Source organism: Eumetopias jubatus, unplaced genomic scaffold (assembly GCF_037043125.1).
Source record: "Eumetopias jubatus isolate StellerSeaLion01/CBP00866 unplaced genomic scaffold, mEumJub1_p1.0 scaffold_8, whole genome shotgun sequence".
NCBI lineage: Eukaryota > Metazoa > Chordata > Mammalia > Carnivora > Otariidae > Eumetopias > Eumetopias jubatus.
The window spans coordinates 82,470,924-82,496,051 of record NW_028274814.1 but is presented as its reverse complement, the minus strand read 5'-3'; the positions used below and the strand labels follow the sequence as shown (position 1 = coordinate 82,496,051).

At 53.3% G+C, this 25,128-nt stretch overlaps 1 protein-coding gene across 1 annotated transcript; it reads right to left on the bottom strand.

The window, feature by feature from the left end:
• Positions 1 to 6,446: 6,446 nt before the first annotated feature.
• Positions 6,447 to 8,611, bottom strand: HOXC11 (homeobox C11). The gene is made up of 2 exons (XM_028125401.1): positions 7,930 to 8,611; positions 6,447 to 6,679 (listed from the first exon to the last, which is right to left on the bottom strand). Exons 1-2 carry the CDS (start codon positions 8,609 to 8,611, stop codon positions 6,447 to 6,449), a joined length of 915 nt encoding a protein of 304 aa, XP_027981202.1.
• Between the last annotated feature and the right edge of the window lie 16,517 nt (positions 8,612 to 25,128).

Below are 25,128 nucleotides of genomic sequence, written 5' to 3'. Positions count from 1 at the left end.
TTCCAAAGGGCAGGCCGAGGGCTGGGGCACTAGGGGTCCCCATGTGAAAACAGAAGAAGGAAAATATAGTGCTCAACGAACAGAAAGGAACCGCGGCTGTTTCCCTGGCGCCAGCTCTCGACGTGCCCCCAGAAACACCCCAATTTTTCCAAGGAAAGTGAGAGTTTCCCCAACAGGTTAAAGAAATCATCTGGGAAATTCCAAAGGTGGAGTGAAAAAAGGAAGAGCATCTCTCCGTTTGGGGTAAAATAATAAAATAAAATAAAATAATAGTAGAGTTGGTGTATAGAAATCTCTCTCTTCAAGTGAAATGGAAAATAAAATCACACCAGCGGGGAAAGTTGCAGGCATTTTTCCTCTTGTTTTGGAGACCCAGATAAATCATTCTCAACCCAAAACTTGAAGGAAAATTTTGCTTTTCTCCTTCACTAACACCGGGCTCTGCCCGGACTGAGTTGGGAGCAGGGATATACCAGGCAAACTGCAGAATGCTCGGAAGCCCAAGAGAGAGATTTTCAAACAGGTACAAGAGAGACATGGGAGACCGAGGACCCTTGGAGGGCCTCTGGTCTACTCCGGACCTCGCAGCCTCCCTGGCAGCCCCGCCATCAGAGTCCCTCTCACATCTGGACACTGTACACATTTGCTCCTAGATGCTACAGAATTTACCGTTTACGTACTTGTCTAACTTGCACTTCATCGTGCGCACACAGCCGCAAATATCCACCTTTACCTAAGAGACTTGCTCCGCACGATCCCCGCATCCTGAAGCCCAATAAACCTGCGCCAGCCCAACTGCATTCTTGCCCCGCCGGAGGGCGGCCAGTTATTTAACTTTGCCTCCTGAATCGAAACCAGACAGCAAACACTTCGGAAGAAGCTCTGAGAGAAGGAAACAGACGGGAGGATGTCTTGGTGGGGGGAAGCCTGGCCCCCCACTTTGGTGATTTGCTCCCAAGTTGCCCCAGTAGACTGGGTTTCCAGTGGGGAGTCAGGGCTGTGGTTAGGCTGGCTGGCTTCGGAGAAAACCCCCGTTCCTCCCTTACCGGCTAAGTTCCTTTTCGAAGATCCATTTTGCATCTTTTTTTCCTCTTTCTCTCTTCCTTTCTCTCTCTCTTTCTTCCTTCCTTCCTTCCTTTTTTCCCTTCATCCTTCTTTCTCTTTATTTCCTTCTCTCTCTTTCTCTTTCCTTCTCTCTTTTCCTGCAGTTCATTTTTCCCTTCATTTTTCCCCCTGATCTTTTCTCTTTTTTAATTCATGGTTTTCTTCATTTCCTTCTTCATTTTTTTCTTTAGGACACAATTTATTCTTGGCTCTTTTCTTTCCTCCTCACTGCTTTCTTTCCCCCTTGACTTTCAGTCCCCCCTAGCCTTTCTTGTTTCTCTCTGTTGTGCAGAGCTCAGGGAGGAGAAAGCCCCAGGCTCGGGTGCAACTCTCCCCAGCCTCACTGCTCAGGCTTGGAGTTGACCTTCTCTGGCCTTCAGCCTTAATAACTCGGCCCCTCACAAGGCGAAGTGTATGCCTGGGCCGGCGGCCAGGCCTCAGCAGTCGCCATCAGAGGGAAGGAAAACCTGGCACGGGGGCACATTCCTACCGGCCCTGATGGCTCCCTGAGGCACCCAGTCCCAGGGTTCAGGTACCTTCGGTCCCATTACCTTCAAGAAGCCTTGTCCCCCAGGCCTGTCTTTGGAGAAGTTGCTCCATCTTTGTCCTGACCTCCAGAGCTGAACATTAAAATAGCCTCAATTTGAGCCGAACTGGCATCCCCAAGGCTGGAGTCAGGGGGAATGAAGGAGTAGGGGCTCTGTCAGTCCCAGATGAGGGTCAAGATCTGAGGGGTCACCCGTGGGCTTAGCAACGCAAAGCCATGTCCCCACATGGGCACCTTTGTTCTCTGTGCTTCCGGACTGCAGCCTGCCGGCCCTCCTCCTTCAGTCTTGCAACCTCTGGAACCTCTGGGCAGGAATTTCTCGGCGTTTTGAATTCTGTCTTTCTTCAAACCCACTGTGGACTTTGCAAGAAATAGGGATGCAAGGCCGTGTGTGTAGACTCTCTCAAATTGGCGGTCTGAGTCAAAGTTATGGATCTCTACTTTGTGTAGTGGGTAGAGGGACAGTTTGGTGTGTGTGTGTGTGTGTGTGTGTGTGTGTGTAGAAAGAGAGAGAGAGAGAAATTGATGCCTGCAGAAGAACAAGAGGGAGTGATGGGGAAGGTCTGGTCCTGCTGACATTGCCCAACTTTGGGGGTCTGCAAGGGTATGTCTCAAGAACAGAGTGGTCAGGACTCTCTTGCAGGCCTGTAGCCTCCGTGAGCTGGTAGCCCCCAAAGCTCGCTCCAAGGTGGGCCTCAGGAAAAGATTGACTACAACCTTCAGCCTGTTTTGCTTTAGGCAGAGAGAGGCAGCTTCAGATGCCACCACCTCCCCCACTGGGGCCCCAGAACCTCTCTCCCCACAACCTCCTAAAGATTCTGAGGTTTCATTCCATGGCAAGACCAAAACTGAAAGTTTTTTTAAAAAGGAGGAGGAATCTTGTAAAACTTTTATGCCAAACAAAGTTATAAAAACTTCCCGGGCGTTGCCTTTTCCAAAGGTTTATATGAATAATAAAGAGTGTAGTCGCGTGCACAGGGTTCTGGCGGGCTCTGAGCAGGAAGGGTTCAGCAAATCCAGCCCTGGGGCACCAGGAAACCCCAGGGACTGCCCCCTTGAGGGAATATTGGCCCAGAAACGAATTGCCCTACAGATTCCTGAGAGGGGGCGGGGAAAGGGAAGGGGTGGCGCCCTTGACTTCTTGAAGTTCAAAGTTCTCCTTTGCTCGTGTGAGAAAATCCCCCTCTGCCTTCAGCCCACTCGAGAAATTAGCCCCAGGTAGTTTTTCTCCCTCTGGTTGAGAACAGGCTTTAGGTATCCCCATGTCTGTGCACCTTTCAGACACCTGGTCTGTAACTTTCTTGCTTTCCCAAAGCAGAGCTGTCTATCCTCTCCATCTGGGACATCTAAAACCTGTGGGCTTGCTCTCAGAGGCGGCTGTGTGCACTTACTTCTAAGGGGCCCTTGTATCCCCATTCCTCAGCAACCCAGGGGTCTAAGGGACAAAGAAACCCCAAACACAAGGCTGGCCCCAAGCCATTTCTCTTTTCAAGTCCCCAAGGTTCTCCCTGTACCCCTAAAGCCCATAGTGAGAGGGGGAGGGGCCCAAAGTGCTCTCTCTCAGCCCACACCACTTAATACCCTTGTAAACTCCCACGTGCGCTATAAACTTGGATTTTTACAACCAACATTCCTCCTTAGCTCCAAGAAACTTTGAACTCGGCCTCGGGTTTATTTACTGGGTGGGGGGGGAGGGGGTTGGGGAGCTGGGAGCTGAGAAAAGCTGGAGGAGAAGAGGGGGAAAATGCGGGGCAAAAGGGTAATGGCGTGGGGGTCTGGGGTGTGTTGGGGGAGCCAAGACTATCCACTGTGGGTTTGTTTACTGTTTAGAGCGGAAGCATTTTCTAACACAGGCCAGACTGGGTCGTTAAGGGCGAAATGAAACTGGGTTTAGAGGCACGGGGGGGTGCTTTATGGCGGCGTCTAGACGAAGATCTTTTGTTCCAGGGCAGCGCCTTGGCTGGAGGGGATTACCCAGAGAGGCTGAGCCCAGAGTACCCCTGACTGGCAAGGGGGGTTGGACATCCCAGGGGCCAGAAGATGGGTTTGTTTGGGGGGACAGAGACCCCTTTTTTCTTTTTTTAGAGGGTCGCCGAGAACGGGCAGGTTCCTGGCCCTGGGTCACAGAAGCCTTTGTTTTTCTTTCACCATGACCCCCAGCCTTCCGAAATCCCTTCTGGGGCCAGGGATCTTTTCTGGGCTGCATATTGCAGGGCAAGTGATAGCTGTAGGTTTTAGATATTTTTCTCCAAAATCGGAATCCATTTGGAGATTAACATTTTGCTCTAAAAACAGGTTTGCTTAATAGAGTTATCCCCATCTTATTTTATAGGAAACATGGCCAGCATGCCAATATTCCTTGATATGACTAGGGGATAAATATCATACCGAGAGAGCTCTTGTGTGTGCACACACACGCACACACACGCACACACTCACAGAGCACCCTCAGCTCCATTCTTGCTGACACTCATAAACACTGCCAGTGCTTACACACCACAGAGGACACAAGCTTTAGATGTGCATGGGGTCAGGTTTACTCCATAGCACAGGCAGAAAACATACATATAAGATTCCTTCTCGTGTGCACAGAGGCACACCAACTTAAAATACTTTTGTGGGAGCACATAAGGGAATTGTGGGGCTGTACATACACCCTAGCTTTCAGAGTTTGTCTCAAGACTCACATTTACGAATTACAGATTCAGATAGCTAAGCTGCATGGATCCCTGTCATCAAAAACGACGACGGAGCCTGGATGTGATTGCCCATTATCGGGGTGTTTTTGTCTGTCATTCCACAGAATTGTATTGACAGAAACATTTTCTTTGAATTATATAAGAACAGTTCCAAAGAGAGGGAAAAGATGAGAGAAACCGGTTCCAAATCTTTGCCCCTAAATAACGAATTTGGAACAGAGACTGCCAGAGGGCCCTCGCTGAAAGCACTTGAAAGGACTATGGTTATCTTTTTACAGAAAAAAAAAAAAAACATGCAGCAAATATAGATGGGTATGGCGAATGTCCCCAGGGGTCACCCAGTTACCCAGTGCCCCACCGCATGCCAACCCCTTACAAAACAAATCTCTGGGGCTTTCTACTCTGGGAGACCCAATGTACAAACATCAGGGTGGCCCCAGTCTAGCGTCTTGTTGTGTCTGGAGGAACCTGGCCATTTGTGCTTGAGGGGAAGGGGCCCAGCCCCACCTTCCCACCCTCAGGGGCCAGCCTCGGTGAGGAAAGGGAGGGGGCTGGTTTCCCCTCCTCTCCCCTCCCTCCTTCAAAACTGTATATAAAAATTCCAATACAGTCTTCTCACAGAGAGAGAGAGAGAAAAAAAAAGAAAGCCCTACCCTCAACCCTGCACATTTAACTGCAACAGACGGAGACATCTGGCGGGAGGGTGGTGGAGCCAAGAAAATTCCTATAAATTTAAATTCGATGATGGTTACAATTAACTCCACAACAAACGTGTACTTAAACGGAAAGCGTTGCTGGGCGTTTGGACGCAGCTTGAGCTGCACGTGAGAAAGGAGAGTGTTAAGAGTAGCCGTGGAATGTCCTCAGCTTGAGAGCAGGGGGACGCTACCGCCACGCTCTTGCCCCTGCCAGCGAAGAGAGGGTGCAGGCCCACCAGCCCAGGCCTACCTCACCTTCACACGCCTGTCCTCACCAGCTGGGCTCTACCCACCATCCTTCTCCTCCACCTTGGGAGCACTGAGGATTTCTAAGAGGAGAGGGGCTAATAGAAGGGTCAAATAAAATCATAATATTGAACAGAATGAAATATCTTTATTTGCCACCAAAAAAAAAAAATTCACAGCAATCCCTCTGGGACGGGAGCAGGGTGGGGATTGCACACGTACACGCACACTCACGCTCATGGAGAGATGAGTGATTTGAATCTCATTCCAGGCGAGCCCCCCCCCCATCCCCTCTGGGTAGAAAGAAACGCTTGTGAAATTTATTTACAAAAATTCAGGCCCCAGCATCGGGGAGGCACCCAATCCCACCTCCCTCCTGCCTCCTCCAACCTAATCTTTTTTTTCTTCCTTAAAAAAAAAAAAAAAAAGGAGGTAACAACTGCATAGACTATAGCTATAAATCTATGGAGTGGGGCACGGCTTGGAGATAGGTTAGGAAACCTCAATGCACCAGTTAAGAAATTTCAAAGGAGGGCTCTACACGTTCACGGGGAGAACAACTAGGCTCAGGCGGGGCCTGGGCGCAGACGGAGGTAGGACACGGACTTTGCACACCTAACACCAGGTCGAAGGTACAGAAATTTCACAGCAAGGCAGGATCACATTTAGCTGCCCCCTAGCAGTGGGGCGAGGTGGGGTAGGGGTGGGGAGCCCAAGAAGTCTCCCCTCACAGACGCGGCGTCTTAGCAGATCTTATCACTTGGGCAAGGGAAGGCTTTTAGTTCAAAGATTGTTTCCTCAGGCGCCCACTACTCTCGCCCCTCCCCCACCCAATCCGAGCAGCAGGACATTGTCGCGAGGTGTGTTTTCTTTTAAAGAGAGTCTTGGCCTCGGCGCCAACGATGTCCACTCGCCGTGGGTTAGACACTTCCCTTCACCCTCTTTCCAGGCCCGGTCCCTGTCCCACAGCGAGTCAGACGGAAGGTGAAGGAGGTTCCAGAAAGAAGTGGGGGCGACGGCAGTGGGGGCCAGCCCTGGCCACAAGTCCAGTTTTCCACCCGCGGAAAGAAAGCGAGTTAGAAAATAAAAAATAAAATAAAATAAAATAATTTCCCCCCTTTTCCCCCTCCCCGTAAAGGGCCCGGTCTGCGGTTACAGCAGAGGATTTCCCGAGAAATACTGCAGCCGGTCTCTGCTTAGTTTTTTTTCTTTCATCCTTCTGTTCTGAAACCAAATTTTCACTTGTCGGTCCGTCAGGTTCAGCATCCGGGACAGCTGCAGCCGCTTCTCTTTGTTGATATACACGTTGAAGAAAAACTCTCTCTCCAGTTCCCGGATCTGGAATTTCGAATAAGGGCAGCGCTTCTTGCGGGTGCGGGGGGCGTCTGGAGGGGAGGGGAGGGGGCAAGTGCGAGGAGAGGGGAGAGAGACACGTGAGACCCGGGCGACCCCAGCCCGCTGAGCGCTCAGCGGCCCTTCTCCCAGCCCCACCGCCAGGCAGCCCTCCCGCCAGGCCGGCCTGCCTTCCCCACTCGGGCCGCAGTGCTGGGGCAAGCCCGGGACCCCCTGCCAGGTCTGGCTCGACCGATCCCCGGCCACCGCGGGGTCGCCGCCCCTCCCCTCGGGCGAGAGCCCGGGCTGGTGGAGTCTGGGGGAGAAGGAAACCAGCCGGGCCAAGTGCGTCTCGGGGGACCCGCCGGCTCAACCGCGGTCCTCAGCCCCTTCCTGCGCTGCCCTCCAAGTGGCTCTGAGCAGCCACCCACCCCTCCCGCAGAAATCTGGGGGGATCGCGGAGAACAGGCGCGAAGTGAGCGGGCGAGAGCAGTGTGGAGACGGGAAGGAAGCGAGCGAGCAGGCACCAAAGACACCCGAGAGCCGCTTCCGGGGGCCCTGGCGCCCCGGGACGCCCGGCGGGCCGCGCCTTCCACGCTACCGGGCTAGGCCGGCGTTGAGGCCGCGGACCGCAGGGAAACACTGAGACCCGGGCCTGGAGCCGCGCGGAGCCCTGAGCCGCCTCTCCCCACCCCCTGTCGCCATGACCTCCGGCCTGCTGGGGTTCTGCTCAAGGACCCGTGAACACATAGTTTGAACATTTCAAAAATAGTTTTTAAAAGAAGCAGAGCAGTCCTGGCTGGCCTCTCCGGTCTCAGGTTCTGCTCCATTGCCTCTCCCCCACCACTCCCCCTCTCTGAGTTTCTCCCTGTCTTTCCATCGCCCTCCCCTTTCTCCCCCTCCACCCCTCCCCTCCGTCCCACCCCCCGGCAGCCCGGCTCCCCATCCTTCCTTAAATGCTCTTCTAAGTTCACGATCAAAGTTAATATCGCTCGCGATGGTGGCGCTTTTAAAAATTTCACAGACCGAGGGAGATAACGGGGAGGGGGGTTCACCCGGCTTTTCCAAAGAGCCCTTTTCCCTCCCTCCCCACCCCTTCTCCATCGTAAAAAGTCGAGTCGTTGGGAGAGAGGGCTTTGTAGGTTATAATAAAATCCTTTGAATGCTTATAAAACTCCACATAAAATCGGACTGACCCAAAACACGAGGCCGTCCCCGCTCCCCTCGCCTCCCCCCTGCTCTCGCCCTCCCTCTCGCGCTCCCTCCCTCGCTGCCCGCCTGTATCCCGGCCGCGGCTACCTACTGGGGGCGGCTCCCTTGGCCGGCTCCTTGGCCGCCGAGTGGGCTGAACCGGACGAGCTGGGATTCGTGTTTTCCTCCTCGGCCTCGGCCTCGGCCCCCGCCGCAGCCCGGGACGCCAGTCCCGAGGCCGGGGTCGCCTCAGGCTCCCCCTTGGCCTCGCCCTTGCCTGGGCAGGGGGGCTCGGCCGGCGCGTCGCCGCCCCCGCAGTAGGCGTTGTCGAAGAAACGGTCGAAGGCTTGAGGCAGAACGCTGTTCTTGTTGACTGAGGAGTAGAAGCCGGCGGGGGCTGCGTGCGGGGCGCTGGGGTGGTGGTGGCCGCCGTAGGAGCCTTCGTTTTTCATGAGGATCTCGGTGACCGTGGAAGGAGGCAGGCACTCCCGGTGCATAAGCTCGTCGGCCGCCGCATAGCAGGAGGAGTAGCTGTTCCGGTGGTGCCACTTGCCGGATGGCTCCAGGCCGTACGAGACCTCCCGGACCGGGGGCACTTGGGCTGAGTAGGGATAGGAGATCTGACGAGAGGGGGCCTGGGGCAGGAAGGAGGAGACCGTGGAGAACTCGGGCACGTAGTAAGTGCAACTGGGCAGATAGAGGTTGGAGGCGCAGCTCCCTCGCTCGCCGAAATCAGCGCCCCTCTCCTTGCGCGACGGCGAGCAGAAGTTGCCCAGGTTGACCGAGTTAAACATCGTTCTCTTCTCCTGACGGCTCCAGATGGAGGTTTTGGACACGATCTAGCGAGGGGGGAAAATTTGGGAAGGCGAGATGACGCGTTATCCGTCTTAGTCTCTCTCCCCGAGCACGTGATCCAAAGTAGATATTGTCATATATCAGTTCGGAGCACTTCGCAGACGTAGGAGGGGTTCTCTCTTAGGTAAGATGGGGACGTTCAGGCGATTGGTTTGCAAACACCGCAGAAACATTATGAAAATCAATTGCAGATTTGTATTCGTTTTTCTGTCGTCACTCCCCTCCTCACCATTCCACAGAGCGAGCAAAGGAGGAGAGAGAGGGTTGGGGTGGGGTGGGCGGTGGGATGGGCCGGGGGGGGGGGCGGTGGCGGGGAGGGGGTAACTGTATTTTTTTCTAGCTGCTGCTCTCCCCCCACCCCAGGATTGAGGGAAGGAGGAGGGCTCCCACCTCTGGGGGGTCTTGCCTCTTCCCGATGATGAGCCCGAGACTGAGGTGGGGATGAAGACCTCTTTCCCCACCGCCTGGTTCCGCGGGAGATGTGAATCCTTCCCCCCAACTCTCAGGGACTCTTACCCCACCAGCCCGCAGAGGGCCAGTGCCTCTTTACAAGAGTTTGAAGAAGTCCATTCTTTTCTTGGCCAGGGCTGTGTGTCAGGACTCCCTTTCCCCTTTGGAGAGACTCCTCAGAAGAGTATGTGAAGTTTTCCAAAGGTGAGGCAGCCCAGCAGCAAGCCAGGGTCCCAACTTTGTCTGGCTTTGCTGTGCTGCCTGCGGCTAGGGACTCAGATTAGTCATAAACGAGTGGTAAGCAGTGCGCCAGCCGCCCAGCCGGTGCCTGGCGAAGTCTGGGAAAAACCTTCTCTAATGTTGTGTTAAATATTTAGTATGAGAGAGTGGCCCTGGGTGAATATTTCATGCCTGCCTTTATTGTCAATCAATGTGCAGAAAGCTACATCCACTGTGGATTTTGAAATCTCAAACCCCAAAGATAAAGATCGGAATGAGAGCCATGTATTTTCCCTGTCTGGGATCCTTTGGGTTGGGGGCTCAGCCTCAGAGCTTGGGGGCCGAAAAGAAGCCTGGAATCAGGGTCCAGGAAGAATATGGGGGGCTGGGTTTGGGGTTCCTATCCTTGAATGATCTGGGGGCTGGGAGGGGGGCAGTGGGGCCAGGTGTGGGTCTGCTGGACAGACGAGCAGGGGAGTGGAAGGGAGCTGAGGAACCTGGGTGGGCAGGACAGGGCCAAGGACCACTCCCTAATGGAGGCCCTCTAGCCCTGCTCCCAGGGGGCTGTAGGCAGGCCTTGGTGCCTCTTTCCCATTTCTCAGCCCTTCTCTGCCCTCTTCCATGTCCACCAGCCTCCTAGACATCTGTGGCCCAAGAGGTGGACTCAGTGGTTCTGCCCTCCTTCACCTCTCATCCCTCTGGGCACCATGGGACACATCTAGGCAGCTGAGAATCACTTTATTAAAAGGTTCTGGACTGGATCCAAGGGCCAGAGCAATCGCCATAAGCAGAAAGCAACCTTGGATCCAAAGAGGAGCTACCAGGCATGATTTTTTCAGGCAGGAGGGGAGGACTGAAGCCCTGCAAGGACTCAGGGAAAGCCAGAAATAGCCCAAACCCTCTTTTAACCCCTAACTCTTGGTTAAAATTGATTTCTACTTTACAAATACTATTTGGATTTGATTTTCCTTGCTGAGATTGGCGACATGTACTGAGGCCCCAAAACCAGACGGAGAAGACACATAAAATTTTTTCATGTCCCCAGATATAACTCCCCAAATCCATTCCTTCTCAATCCTCCTGCCTTCCCAAGTTTGCTCAGCCTTTAGAGCATCACCTGGAGTGGAGCCACATTGGCCACGGGTCTCATGCTTGGGGTGGCTCTGGAATACCCAAGGATACCCCTCTACCCATTATTTGCTGGGCCATACTTCCTGAGCCCTTCTTTAGTCCTGGCCAGATCTTAAATGACGGCAAAGAGGAACCAGATTGCGGCTTTGCTAAAGTGTGGGACTTCTCTGTCAGTGAGGAGCTGCAGGAAGAAAAATCTGTTGCTTTCCTCCTTCCTCTACCTCTTTTTATAGGGTGACCTGGGGCTAGCGTTTTTTTTTTTTTTAATTATAATGATGGGGAACTATGGACTATGGCTTTTATGGGGTTCGTGCTGACCTCATTAAACTCAAGTTTATTGGAGGCAAAATATTCTCCAAACAGTGATAGGAACCAGCAAGAGGGAAGTGAGAGGTACCCCTATCCCTTGCAGAGGTGAGGATAAGAGTTCAGAGTCTCAGCTTCTTTTCCCAGTTCCCCCAGGGCCCTGCTTCCTTCTCCATCCTGGTCTCCAGGGCGATGTGGGGCCTAAGCCCCCAAGGCAAATTCTGTACTGCAGGGGCCGACAGTGGGGAGGGGTACGCTTCCTGTGAGGAGCCAGCTGTGGGCCTGAGCACTTGAATTTGACCACCAAAGTTTATTCCAGGGCCACCATAAAAGTGAGCCAGGCGGCTGCAAGGAGCCAGTGGCGGCTTTATTTCCTTGAAACAAAAAAGAAGGCAAGAAAGAATGTCAAAGAAGTTGATGTCCAGGAAACTCTAGGTCTCCCAACAGAGGCTTCTGAGAATTAATATTCTTCCCCCTAAAAGTAAGGCATGAAGTTCAATTTTTTTTCCTAGTTTTGGTCCGACTTTTAATTTTTCAACAACTTTTTAAAAATCCCAGCAACTGGAGGTTGCTGCCCGGGGTCAAGGAAAGAAGGCCATGGACAATGAGGTCAGCAAGGTATTGATGGGCAAAAATGCCCACAGTGTGGGCTGGCCGCTTCCCTGCCCAACCCTCGGTCCAGGACCACTCCAAAGCATAGATTGTGGCGCTTGCCCCAGGCTGCACCCCAGGGTATCAGTGCACCTCCCCAACATGAGACTCAACTGTGGCCCCAAATCAGTTCCTAAGAACCCTGGCAAGCCCCACTCCCTGGCGGGAGGTGGCTTCCCCTCCCCCCTCTCATGGGTGCCTGGGGCCCTTCCACAATCCTGGAGTCCCATCTTTCACCTGTAATCCTCCAGGGCAGGGCCATCCTGCCTAGCTCACCGGTTCTTGGTGGCCTCAGTCAGCACCTCCAGCCTGCCTGCTTGCCTGGCAGCTTCCAGGCAGCTGCAGTCCAGTCCAGGCAGCTGATGCGGTACTCTGGCCAGGACCAAAACAGACTCCAGTGACGCTCCCTTCCACACGAGGACACCAGAGGCGGCTTCAGAAGGGGGTAGTATCTCCTGAATTCTGAATCCCCGCATGGGAGACCCCACACACAGCGCTGGCTGGCCTTGCAGCTTGTCCACCTCCCGATTCTAGAGAACAGATTGGGGTAACCGGGGAAAGGGGCCCATCCCACAGACCATGCACCGGGAGGGAAAGCCAGAGAGGAGAAAGAGGGACCATTAGAGCTCCAGTGGGCTTGGACTCTAAGTTCAGTCCCATGTGGAGTCAGTAAGAGATAAGCATTAGGCGTGTGGACAACCTCAGCGCTCGGAGGCTTGGCCCACAAGGATGAACCCTCATTAGAAATCGGCTCATACCTTCTTGCACGTCTTTCTCTCGCCTTAGAGCAATCGGAAGCATTTAATAATTCCTCTATAGTGTGCTTGGGGATTTTTAGGCCAGCGGTTTACCTTGCATCCCAGGACACATCTCACCCTCAGCCAAAGAACTAGGGGGGGGGGGGACTGCTGGTTCTTGGCCCCCACCTCTCCTCAGCCCTGGCCATCGCCCCAAGCCCAAGGGCCCAAGTCAGGTCCCCCAAGCTGGTGGACGCTGCTCCAAGGTTCCTCGGCTCCTGGAAGTGACAGGGGGAGGGAGAAGGGCAGCTTCTCCGCCCCCCCGCAGCCCCACCCACCTTCCTCTGCTGAGGGATTGTCCCGGGAGGCTAGCAACGCGACCCCATTTCTTCCCATAAAAGTCCCATTTTATGAGCCAGTTTCACTGCGCCCCTCACCAAATGCTCTAAAATGAAGGAAATGTCTTAAAAGCAGTCTGAATTGGAGCCTCTACTATTGGACCTTGGTGTCCGAAACCCAGTTGCAGTAGCACAGAAATGTCTTTTCTGGGCCAGATTGCCCTGTTGGGCCACCCGGATCTCTGGCCACCCCGCCGCCAAGCGGAGGCTGGTTGGCCCGAGCCGCCATTCCCTGGCTTTAGCGCCTACTTAGGCTCGGACCCAGTCCATGCAGATCAAAGTGAGCTCGCGGCATTTTTATGAGATGAACTTCAGTGGCTCTTTACTTGTAATCAGACGCCTGGGTCGAAAATGCAAAAGGGAACAGCCCATCAATCCAAAAAGGAAAAGGGGGGAGTGGAGAGAGAGAGAGAGAGAGAAAGAGAGAGAACACTAGGGAGAAGAGGGGGACTGGGATGAAAAAATTCGGGTGACGCATAGCAGGAAGATTCTGGTCACCACCAACAAAAAAAGACCCTTTAGCCTGCAGCAAGAACGGTTTGTGGGTCTGTTCCAGCCTCCAGGCCCCACCATCTGCCTGTACACTTCGCCCCGATTTCCGGGGGGCCAGGAAACCTGATTCGCCTGTGTGCTGAAGCTTGATCCAAAAGCTTCCACAGTGTGGATGCGCCATGTGGGGCGAGTGTGGCCGCCTGCCCTGTCCTGCCCCAGCGGGGAAGTCGCCTTCTGCTCGCGATTTAAAAGTCTCTCCCATTTTGCTGCTTTTCTCTCTGTGGTCTCCGTGGTTCTCTCGTCACTACAGCCAGAAGTTGAGTTACAGGAAGATTCACCAGAGATTTATCACCTGGCTCCAAACTTGGAGAGCCCCATTGTCATAAACAGCCGTCTATTGTCTAGACTTTTATCTCCCGGTATGGATTGTGCATTATTGAGGCTCAGGAGACACGGGTCTGGCTCTGTGGGGTGTGTGTGCCGCCGAGTGCTTGCCCCTTGTCCCCAAGGGTTTCTGTGGGTAGGTTTAGGAAAGTGCATAGATTTGTGTGTGCTCTTGGAGCTGGGCAGGTACACCTGAGTGTCCAAGTGGGGAGGCACAGGGTGGGGTCTCTCTGTGCCTGGGAACATTCTGGTGCATGGACTTGTGTGTTGGGTGAGAATTTGTCACAGTGTGCTTTGTTTCTGGGGCATTTTAAGTATTCCTGTCTGGGTTTTTGCAGGTTTTATTAACCTGCATCCGCTTGGCCTACTTATGTCACTTCGAAGGAGATCATCTGGTGTTTTTCAATATTGGAGCCCATTGTTTGTGTGTGTCTTCTCTGAGGAAATGGATTTGCGTGATACCTTTCTAGTCTTACTCCCTTAGATTCCTCCACTTACCCTAAACCACACCTCAGCCTCTGCCTTGCCCCAGAGTCTGGCCCTGCTCTACTCCCTAAAAGTCCGGAAATCTCCCAAGCAGCTACCAATCTTCTGTCACAGGCATAAAACACATTTTTTTCAGGATGAGGTCTGGCTATCTCTGTCTTTCCCACATTAGGGGGAAATGTCCCAGCTCATAAACTCCCTCACTTCCTGGGGCTCCCCTTCTCAGAGCTGAGGGGGACATCAGAAAGGGCCTCCCCACTTAATTCTGACCTTTTAAAATACTCTCCACACAACTCTGGATAATACCAAAGGGGCCTGCCGCTCCCTCCCTGGGGCTTTCTGGCAGCAAATGTCCTCACCCTGGCCACCTCCTCAGCCCCTGGAGCTCAGGCAGTGGGACATTTGCCCAGATTAAATGTCTGTGGGAGAGACGCCTATCACCTTAGAGCTCAGGGTCAGATGCTGTTTTTCTAAGCCTGGATCCTTTAACACTATCAGAAATAATCAAGTCCTCCCCCTTTGTTTTTCATTATCAGGATGCAGGGTGGGAGGGCTCTTAGGCCCTGAGGCCTGGGAGCTCCACTGACCACCCCCAGTGCTGCCGGCTGCTCCCACCTGGGTGTCCGGTCCTCCTGCAGGTCCCTAGTAGCCCTTAGGCACCTTAGCCTGGTAGGTAAAGTGGGAGGGGACTGATCCTAGAGGCTGGTTTCCAGTTGAGAAGGGCGGAGGTGACAAAATTAGGGCTTTGTGGAGTATCGGATTGAACCAGAAGTCCTCAGAATTGCTCTGAGCATCCCTCCCTTCCCTCGCCATTAGAAAAGCAACGATTAGGCCTAAAAAGGGCTCTGTGGGCACAGAGCAGGAGAAAACAGGCCGTCAGGGCCAGGAAAAAGGAGGTGAGCCCTTCACAGACACCCCTACGCTATATTCTCTCTCTCCCTCCCTCCCTCTCTCCCCCAGTGCCACCCTGCAGGGAAAAGATCAAGGATTCCACTTCAGGTTCCTTTCTCTGGCGCCTTGGCTTTCGGCTGAGCGGCCCGCTGCCCCCAGCCCGCAGCCCGCCGGGGTCGCCACCGCCCCCGCAGCTCCGGAACTCACTTTCCCTCCCGCTGGCCGGCTGCGGCGCCGCCTTCCTCTTTCTCTCCCTGCCTCCCTCCGTCCTTGTCTCTCCCTCACTTCTCGGGCCAACAGATTTCGGATATGCTCCTTTCTCCGCACCCCAGTCCTAGGCTGAGCCCGCTCAGCGCTCAAGGATCGCGGCGGCAGGTCCGGGTCCTCGGCCCGCGCGCTTTGCTCCCAGTCCCGCTCGCTGCAGCCTCCTTTGCTAGTTGCCGGATTTAAACGCTTCTCTCTCGCTTTCCTGCTTCTCCCCCTTTCTCTCCGCCTCTTAATCTGAGAAATAAATAAATCCAAGCCTCCTACCTCGTCAGCCCTCCCCACTGGCGCTGCCTCACTTCTCCTCCTTACCGAGGGTACCGCCTTGTTTTCAGAAGGAAATCTTAATACACATTTAGGCTGTAAATGAACTTTTCTTTGTGATGGCTAATTTTCTTTCCAATTCTTACGTCCTGCTCCTTTTCCTGGTGGAATGGAACGGATTTAGAAGTCTGCAGTAGGGGAGGGGAGTGTGGAAAGACGGAGCCCAGAGTTACAGACAGTGGCGAGAGACGCGGAAGATCCAGAGATACAGAGAGCAAAAGAGGCGTTGGGCTGGGAAGAGGAGGGAGAGAGGGAGGGAGGGAGGGAGGGAGAAAGAGAGGGAGGGAGGGAGCCCCAGCTGGCGGGAGTGGAGCCAGAGAGAGAGAGAGAGAGAGAGAGAGAGAAGGAGAGAAAAGTTTCCCGGAGTCTTCATTAGTTGACTTCTCTGTCCGCTGCTTCCCCCAGCCGGTGGAGCTCACCCCCAATAAAGGAAGGAAGGGGGTCTTTATTTTTTTCTAAGGCCGCAAAGAGTCCAGTGTTTACAAGCCTAGAAATGCTACGGCCATGTCCAGGCAGAAAGAAAGGCTGAAATGGAGGACCGACGCCTTCCTTATAAGGTACGATGCTAACTTGACCTTCACTTTGTCATGGCGCCCCCCGCCCACCCAGACTGCTGCAGGCAGCCTGGCAGAGCGCAGGGCGGGCAGACCCTGGCCTCTGTTCTCCCTCCTTCTTCTCCTTCGCTTTCAAATCTTCCTTTCCTTTTTAAATGTTCCTCAGTTTTTCTGTCTTATTTCCTTTTCTAGCTTTTCCTTTTTATTTCCTTCCTTTATTCCCTGTGGTTTCTCCTCCTGTCCCTTTTCTTTCACTCATTCCTTTTATTCTTGTCTTCCTGTTTCATGGTTTCCCTTGACTCTCTTGCCTGGCTCTCTACCACAATCTCCCCCCCCCCCCCCCCCCGCCCAGGCTTCTGGCTTCTGGTGTTCTGAATCCCAGAAACAAGAAAGCATATTTTCAGTTTTTTCCCCATCCCCATCCCAACCAACCTCCAGGGCCCTAACCTGATTTCTGCCCCCATCCAGGTGTCTCTGGGGAAGAGGTCCAGGAAAGAAGGCCAAATTGGGATCAAAGGGGGCTTCACTCTGGACCCAGTGCCCACTTGAGGATGACAATGAACTTGGTTTTGGTAAGACCCTGTCTTCCTCTCACTGGCCTAAATTGCTAAGTCTCTGTGACCTTAGTAGTCTTGAACTGAGGGTGAAGTCCTTCATTGTGGGGGAACATGGGACAGCAGAGACTACTGGCCCTGAGACTAAGGGAGAGATTTAAGTACCAAATTGTTTGCCCTTCTCTGAGCTTCCAACCCCTAAAATTGTAGAGATTTCCCTTAACACATCTGGAGAGGGGATTTAGAGAACTGGGGATTTCTGGAGATTCACACACACATTAACAATAGGAAAGAGAAAGACAATCTGGCCTCTCTCTCTACCGTACCTCTTGGTGCCTTCCAGGCTCCAACAGAGCCTCTGACATTAACTCTAATCATATCTTGTGTGGCTATAAAATAAATGATATTATCGACACCCCTATAATTATCTATTATTCGCTTACTTGTGATAATTACAATACTAGATGAGGCAGATCTATACAGACAGAGTAAAACCAAACAAATATTTTGGAAAATGAAACTGGATCACGGAAGCCTTCAAAATCTCTTAAGAATCTATGAGTTCCTGCCTTGGACCTTCTTGGTTCAGGAGTAGCCATCTTGTAGGTCACAGGGTGACATTGGGAGACCCTACTACCTCCTTTTCCTCCATATCCCATATAACACCCCCCCCTGCACTGACACAAGAGAGGATCAGACAATAAAAGGGAAATGCTTTCTCTCTCTCTCATTCTCTCTCTCTCTCCCTACAATTATCCAGATAATTGCATGAATTCTTCCTTGAATACTGCTGTGTAGTCAGGATTGGGATTTCAGCAGGAAGTGCAAGGGACAAGATTCCAAATGGGGGAAGTTGAGAGGGTCCTGCGTTGTTACATTCCCAGACTTTATAGTTCTGTCTAGTGTTACATTGTTTCTTCAGGCAAAGATCTTTGTTCGCCTTCGGTCATATTTCTCCCTTCCCCCTCCCTTTCCTTCTCTCTCCCTCCCCCCTTTTGTGGTCCCTTTAAAGGAGACTCAGATCATCTTATGCTCTTAATAGATGACCATAAAGGTAAAATTAATTCCCCCCTGCTCTTTAATATCAATATCTCTTCGTTAAGTATGCACATTGGTGAGACTAAACAGAATTAAGTGTTGCAACCCAAACCAGCAATTACATCCAGGGTTGGGTTTTTTTTATCATGGGGTCTGGCTTATCAGGGGGTGTTAACTCTGCCGCACGATAACCAGGGGTTATTTGTATTATTATTTTTTTATAAGCTCACTGGGGCCTGAGCCAGCACCAACCTGGTAGAAAAAGCAACCATGAAGCCAGAGAGGGAAAAGAGCTCCAGACAGAGATGAAACCACGCGGAGTAATGCAGGGAAAGGAGGAGGCAGCAGGTCTCGGAACAAATGTGGCAGAGAGCAAGACAGGCACTCACAGACAGAGGTTTACATATTTTTATTCAAAAAATTTTTTAAATTTGGGGCGTGATGAAGAAAAGGGAAAATTCAGAAGAGCGGAGAAGAGAGGGAATTATCCGAGTCCCAGCGTGAACGCCCCAGAAGGGGAGAAGACTGGATACCGCGAGCGAGCAGCGGATGCCAGAGCAGCACCCGGCGAGGGCTCTGGCTCCGACTCGGTCGGCCGCCGCTGCCCCACACGCTGTGGGCTGGCCCTCGAAGACCCCCCTCGCGGCTGCCAGGGCTTCCGCGCTCTCCTTATCATCTCCATCTTTATGACAAGGCTTGTTAACAAGACCAGCGAGCGGGCCACGCACATCTATCTCAGCCGCTCACGCTCAGCCAAGCAGCGGCTGGCGCGGGGACTGGCGAGGCACTAATTAATTGATTCCTTTGGACAGTAAAATATGGCAGTGTCTACACGGAACCCATAAACAATATCTCTGCGGGGTGTGAGTGCATTGTCTTTCAAAGAATTTTTTCATAGGCGTGTGTCAGGTAGTCTCGGATTTTTAGCTACTAAAGAAAGACCCAAGTGGGACTCATTTTTCCGGGGCCAAAACAGAGTTCGCTCAGGGTCAGAAAATGCTTTCAGCTATTATTTCCTCTCCGAAAGTGTTAGGAGTGGATTTTGTTGAGAAAAACATCGGTTCCAGGGTAAACTTGCCCTGCTACGGGTGTAGATCTGGCCAGCATTAAGGATGCTAACCGCTGCTGAAGAGCTAGATGGGGTACAATCCTCTTCCTGGTTAGCTGAGAGGGAGTGGGGCTGCTCTGGGGTTTGAGAGGGACGTAGGAGACCAGGTCCAGCCTTTACTTCATGAGTCTTTCTCCACTGGAGATTTTAAAAATAAATTTAAAAAAATTTTAAACCAACTTTGGCTTTCAGGAACCCTGAGTGCCCAGCATACACCTAGAACTTGCCTTTACCCCAACCTGCCTGTTACACAACTTGCCAGGTCACTGCACTTCCCTCTTCCCTCCCCCGCCTTTCTTAACTGGCAGCCTAGAGTAAGTCTCTAATATATTTATCTTAGGTCTAGAAGAACAAGTCCTGAGACACAGGGGTAACCTGATTATATAATGCTCATTCCATACAGGCTGTGATTATGCAGTCAGACCCTGCTGCAAGCAGGACTTGGGATACTAAATATAGACCCTGACTTCGGCAAGAGATGTACTAGGGAAATTGAGTTAGGAGACCACTTATATAAATAATCCATATAGACATAAGAAGGGGTTTTTAAAAGATGGAAATAATAGAAAGACAGAAAAGAGGCTCAGCCGGTGGCGATTGTTATTGCCAATGCCTGAGCTTCCTTCCTGCTACTGTTTGTAAGATAGCCAAATAAATGTGTACTATAAATACAATAATATGTGCGCTCAAAGAATGTACTGCAATGTATTTGGTACGCACACACCATGTAAACAAACTAATTTATAGAACGTATTTTTTCATACATTGGGTAGATACTCAATTTGTGTATATATAATAATATGTATTTTCCATGCACTTTTTATGTGGACACATTAATATCTGGATGCATTTTCCATGTATGATTTTATATACCCTATGGAATGGATACATCTATGTAGCTAAATCGATGAGGACTGTATATTCCCTGTGTAGGATATATATGCAAGTGTACCGTTTATGTAAATGAATCTTTACAAGTGGTGTTTATCCATGCTATGTGTAACCTTTTCCCAGAAAGTTGCTTTCCCATACAAATAAAAGTGCCTCTGTATGTATGTTTTCTAGAGAAATATATTTTCCATGCCCAGTATGTACATCTAATATAGATATCTGTGCATTTTAGACTGTTTCAATATATCGGTTATGTTGGCTGTACCGCCAAGTGTGTGTTTTCTGAAACATCTTTCCCAGGCCCCGCATACGGACTATGCATCTTTCACAGGGAAATTTCCTAGCAAGAACCGCCGGCGAGTTTCACCCGCGCAGACCTGTCCTCGAAGGAAGTTCTCCACTCTGGGACGTGGACACTGACAAAGTGAAGCCTTGTCTCCAGGCTTGTCTCCAGGTCTCCAGGAAGTGGCTCTGGCTCAGAGAGGAGGAATCACCCACCGGCAGCCGGCTGGGCCACAGTGGCTAAAGGTCCGGCTGTGTTTGGTCTCATGTGAGCCCAGTTCCTCGCCTCGGGTGCCGGGCTCCTGGAGGCGGCACAGGCTTTAGGGGCCAGGGCCGCCGGCGGTGAGAAGCCCAGCGCAAGGGCGGACGGCCGCTGTGGGGACGCCGCGGGCCCAGCAGAGGGAGGGCATTTAGCAGAGACGCCTGGTTTCCGCTGCGTGGCAGCGCCTGAGACTCGGACTGTTCTTCCAGATCGCCCACAAACTCGCGGGGCGCGCCCAGGCCCAGGGTGCTCAGGGCTGAGAGGCTGGGCGGGGCGGGGCTCGGCGGCCTCCTCTGCTCCGGCCAGCAGGGGTCATCCCGTCCTTGGTGGGGGCCCGGCGGCCCTCGGGCGGCGACCGGCGCTGCTGGCGGCTGTTGGGCGGAGAGCTGCGCGGGGCAGCAGGGGCTGAGAGGCGCGCCGGGTCTCCCCTCCCCGGGGCGCTGCAGCGGAGCGAAGCCGGGGCCGGGGCCGGGCCGGCCGGGGACGTGGACCGACCTCCCAGAGCCCTCTCCGCCGGGCCAGGCCACAGAGGGCTCCAGGCGCCCGCGTCGGCCACCAGCGGCCGCCGCGTCTTTGTCTCAGGGCCTCCCCTTGAGCGGCGACTGCGAGCACGGCGCCCGGCCGCAGCGGTGCGGGGCGTTCGGGGCGGCGGGCGCGGGCCGCACGCTTCTCCACGGAAAACCCGCAGCTCTGTCTCGACGGAGGCAGACGCCGGAAGGCGGCCGCGCGGGCCTGAGGCTCGGCAGACGTGCGGCTGCGGGACCCGGCGCCTGCAGCTCAACGCGCGCTGAATTACACCGGACCCTCCGGCGCCTCCCTGTGCCCACCGCGCAGAGAGGGTTGGGGGCTCCGGGGTGCGTTTCCCACGCGGGCCCGGGGCCTAAAAACCGCTCCTATTTTCCTGGTAATGGCGGGGAGGATGGTCTGGGGCTCCCGCCTGTCCGGAACCCAAGGTCCCGGGGGTTTGCTTTGTTCGTAGATGGGGCTGGCGGTCCCTGCTCTGCTCTGGGTCTGAGCCATCGATCGCGCGCCGGGTTTCCGGCTGCATTAGCATCCACAGGACCCCGGCTGCCGGGCCCGCTCAATAGCGGCTTTAAATACCCGAGCTGTGTCTATGCAGGTCAGAGTGGAGTAGAACTGAGTGGATAACCGGGGCCAGGGATGGTATAAACTTACAAATACACAACAGCAGATATATTTTCTACCTGAATTATCCAGATAATTCTCTCCATTTCTTGCTCCTCAAGACCCAGTTAGAGACACGGGATTCTTTGTCTTAAAGTCCATGGAGTAAATTGTAGTTTGAGGGTTTAATCCAGACAAAAAGTTGCAAAATAGATGCAATCCTTGCCCAGATGCAGAGTTCAGCCTTACCCTGAGTATTTGGTTTAAGGCTCCAACCATGACATTCTCTTTGGCCCAGAGACCAAGGGTAAGTTTTTTAACCATTAGGAGGAGGTTATAGTGTCTTTTCTTCTCTGACAGTCTCCCCAGTTATTGAGTTCTGGGACCTGTGTAGACACCACCCAGCAAGGTACCTCCTCTCTCAGATCTGCAGTGTCTCTGGGAATAAATCAAGGGAATAAATTAAAGGCCAGTTATTCCTGACCTCCTTAAATTCCCTCCCTTCTTTTTAGCCAGAAATACCTTCACTGTTAATTCTTCCTGTATAGATGTGTCCTAAGAAGATCGTAGTCTCTGGCCTGGGTTCACTGGGATTCAACTCCTGCCCTCCACCACCCCCCCCCCTTAATTCAGACCCAGGCACAGCCAGCCACCCAGTCCCTCTCCCAGCTCATGGCTGCCAGAAGCTACCCTGTCCCCAGCTTTGCCTGTACTCTGTGGAGGCCTTTGTATGAGTGACCCCCCCAAAGCTTGGGATCTTCCTTCCTGCCCAAACCCCTCAGCTGCACAAGACAAGCTGTGTGTTAGGAGCAAAAGGAGAATGGGATTCAATTTAAATTTGTTAGTTTTTCTAGGAGTAAGGAAAGAAAGGGAGAGAAAGAAAGATTTCAAGGCAGGAGGTGTGGCTTGGATGCTGGGCTTGGTGGGGGCCCCTGCTATTTCAAAGCAGACCCAGGAGGGTGGAAGGGGACTCTGGGGGAGACTCCCTGATTGGAGCCAGGCTGTGAGAAAGGGAAACTCAGGGACCAGAGGCACAAGGGTGGAGGCAGAGGGAGGATGTCCCACCCAGAAGGAAGGGGTGAAGTGGAAGTGCAGGGGGCCCATGGGCTCTGCCGGAACCCAGACTCTGGCTTCCGCCTGGGCCTCTCTCTGGCAAGGCTCAGAGAGGGTTGTTGGCTGAGAGAGATGAAGCCTATTTCACCAGCTCCAAGGGGTCTTTAGTCCCCTACCTAGTCATTTTGCAGGGCACGAAATGTGCTCTCAGAGTGAAGCCATGGGGTTAGACACTGGGGTTAAAGTGTGGTTCCACCAGCCCCTGCCCCATATCCCAGGGCACTCTTGCTATCCCTGCTCCAACCTGCTTGAGGCCCTACTGTGGTTTCACTTCTTGGAGATCCTGCAGCTCAGACTTCCTCTTTCTGGCCCTGAAGGTGGCTTCAGCCTCCTCTGGGCTGTCTACATTATTTTTATGACCCCATGACTCCTCAGATATCCCTCTCCTCCCCCCAATCTTCTATCCCCCCAATTTTCTCTCTGCTAGTAATTGCTTGGGACTAGAGCTGGCAGCTCATCAACAGATCTTGGTTGCTCGTATATTTTTGTTGCCCCTGCACCGTTCTTCCTTTATCATTATATTTATTATTTTTATTATTCACCTGAGCTGGAGACAATCAAGAGGGGGAGCTGCTAGGAATGGGGATCCCGTTCTTTCTGGGCAGAGGAGGCCATGTGTGGGGACTCAGTTTAAAATTCTTTCTCAAAAAAACACATCATCGTTCAGTCATTTTTTAATTATTATTATTAATATGATGAAGCAACTCTGTACAAGGACTATATGAAGGGAAAACGTGCTAAAGACAGACGTTCGAATAGGAGGGCACACTACAGAGAGCTGGGAAGGGCATCTACCCACAGAGACTACACTAGGTACTAGCAACGGACACAAGAGAACAGGACACAGATTGACAGAGAAGCTCACAGAAGTCAAGTTTAAAGCGACAGGAAGAGAATATTGCATATCTTTGTACCACCACCCCTTTTGGAGTGTTCTGGTCTCTTTTCTCTACTAGGCTGTGGGAGTCAGGCTGGAGTGGTGAAGCTTGAATCCAGCACCCCAGAGCCCACAAGGTCACAGGAGAGGCTGCGTGAAGGGGTACATGAGTGACCAGGCAAAGGGGAGAGCGCCTCATACCCAGGGCCAGCCCAGAAGGGATTGTGCCCACAGCTGGAATGGTGCTGATTTCTGCAAACTTGTATGTAGGTGAAACAAGTTTATATCAGTGGTGAAGTGTGTCAGGTGCCTAGTGGAGGATGAGGGCAAGTGATTGTACGGCCACTCTGCAGGGCTGTATTTGGGGACATGCGGCTGACTGCTTACAAGTACAGTCAGGAAAGTGGCATAGGCCCAGTGGGGGTGCTGGGCTCCGCTGTGCCTCTGTTTGCCCATGCCTCTGCACAATCCTGTAACAGGGACTTGAAGCTGTGTGCTGGTGGGAGAGTGGGAGGCTCTGTGGATTGCCATTCGAGGGTGGGTTAGGGGAGACTCTTCCCAGGCAGGAAGAACACCAAGCTAGCAGACCAGTTCACACTGTGAGTGCTGGGCTTAACTCCCATCAGGCCCCTCTTCTCACCTTCTTACTCCTGGCAAGGGTGGGTCAGCAGATGGGGAGGTCGAGGGACTCTCACCAAGAGGGATAAAAACGGAGTGCAGGAAAGTGTGGTGGGGCTTCTTCACTGCCTCTCTCTCCTAAGCCAGCCTAGATCTATTGGGCTGGGGCTGGGGCCTGAAGGGGGCTATGAATGAAAGGCCCTGGGCTGAAGAAGCCACTCTGGCTTCCAAGCGGTTCTGGGGATGTGCCCCTTCTTCTGCTCTGGTCCTTGTACTCGGCGGCTCGCCAGCCAGGGGGAGGCGGAGGCAGCAGATCCTGAGACAAAGGGCCACGTTGGGGGGCGTTTGGAGTGGGGTGGGTAAAAGAGAGAAAGGGGTTGTGTGGGGGGCAGCAGCGCCCCCCTCCTTCATTGTCACCAGCCTGGGAAACCCGGGCTGAGCAGGGGCCTCCGCGGCCGGTAGCCCCTTTAGGGGCAGATTCTCCTCCTGCCTCGTAAATTATGCCGGTCCAGCCTGTGGCCGGCCGTGACCGTGAACGCCAGCGGGGTAGGGAGAATCAGCAGCGGTAGCCGCGGCTGCCAGAAACTCTCCCGGTCAATCAATACTGGGCTTCACAGCCTCTTTCACAGCCTCTTGGGCTTCCCGGAGGGCCAGGTGGGGGGTCCCTGGGGTGGCTACTAAACCTGAGCTGCATCCGCTCAGCTCGCAGTCCCGTGCTTGCGGCTTCCGGTCCGCAGCCGCCTAGGCGGCGGGAAGAGTGGATGGCAACACACCTGTGAGCGAATGGGCGGACAGGGCCTTCGGGAAAGGGGACCAGGAGACTTTTCGGGCAGGCTGCCCTAGAGGGGACATAAGGCTGATGATCGCCCTGTCCGCAGTCAGGTCCGCCAAACGCCTGTACCTCCGTCCGCTCGGTGTCCAGGCCTAGAGGACCAGACCCCAGTGGACTTGAGCATTACTGATCACTCTGTTCTCCCAAACTGCACTTCCTCTTAGGTTCCCACACTTCCTCCTGCCCTTCCAGAGCTACCCTAACCCTTTCCAATCTCTCCACCGATCCTCCACTCTTGCTCCCTCCTCTCCTAATCCCAACTACTGGGAGTTTGGGAAGCCTTGGTTCCATTGTCCCCACTTTTGCCTACAGCAGGCTGACTGACTTAAGACCATGGAAGGAAAGTGGTGGTGGGGGGAACGCCTGGGTTACCTTTCCTCCAGATCCTCAGCCCGAGGCCAAATGCCCCAGTCCCACTGCAAACCAGCTCCTCCCCAGCACCTCAGCCTTCCCTGTCCCTATCCCTTGC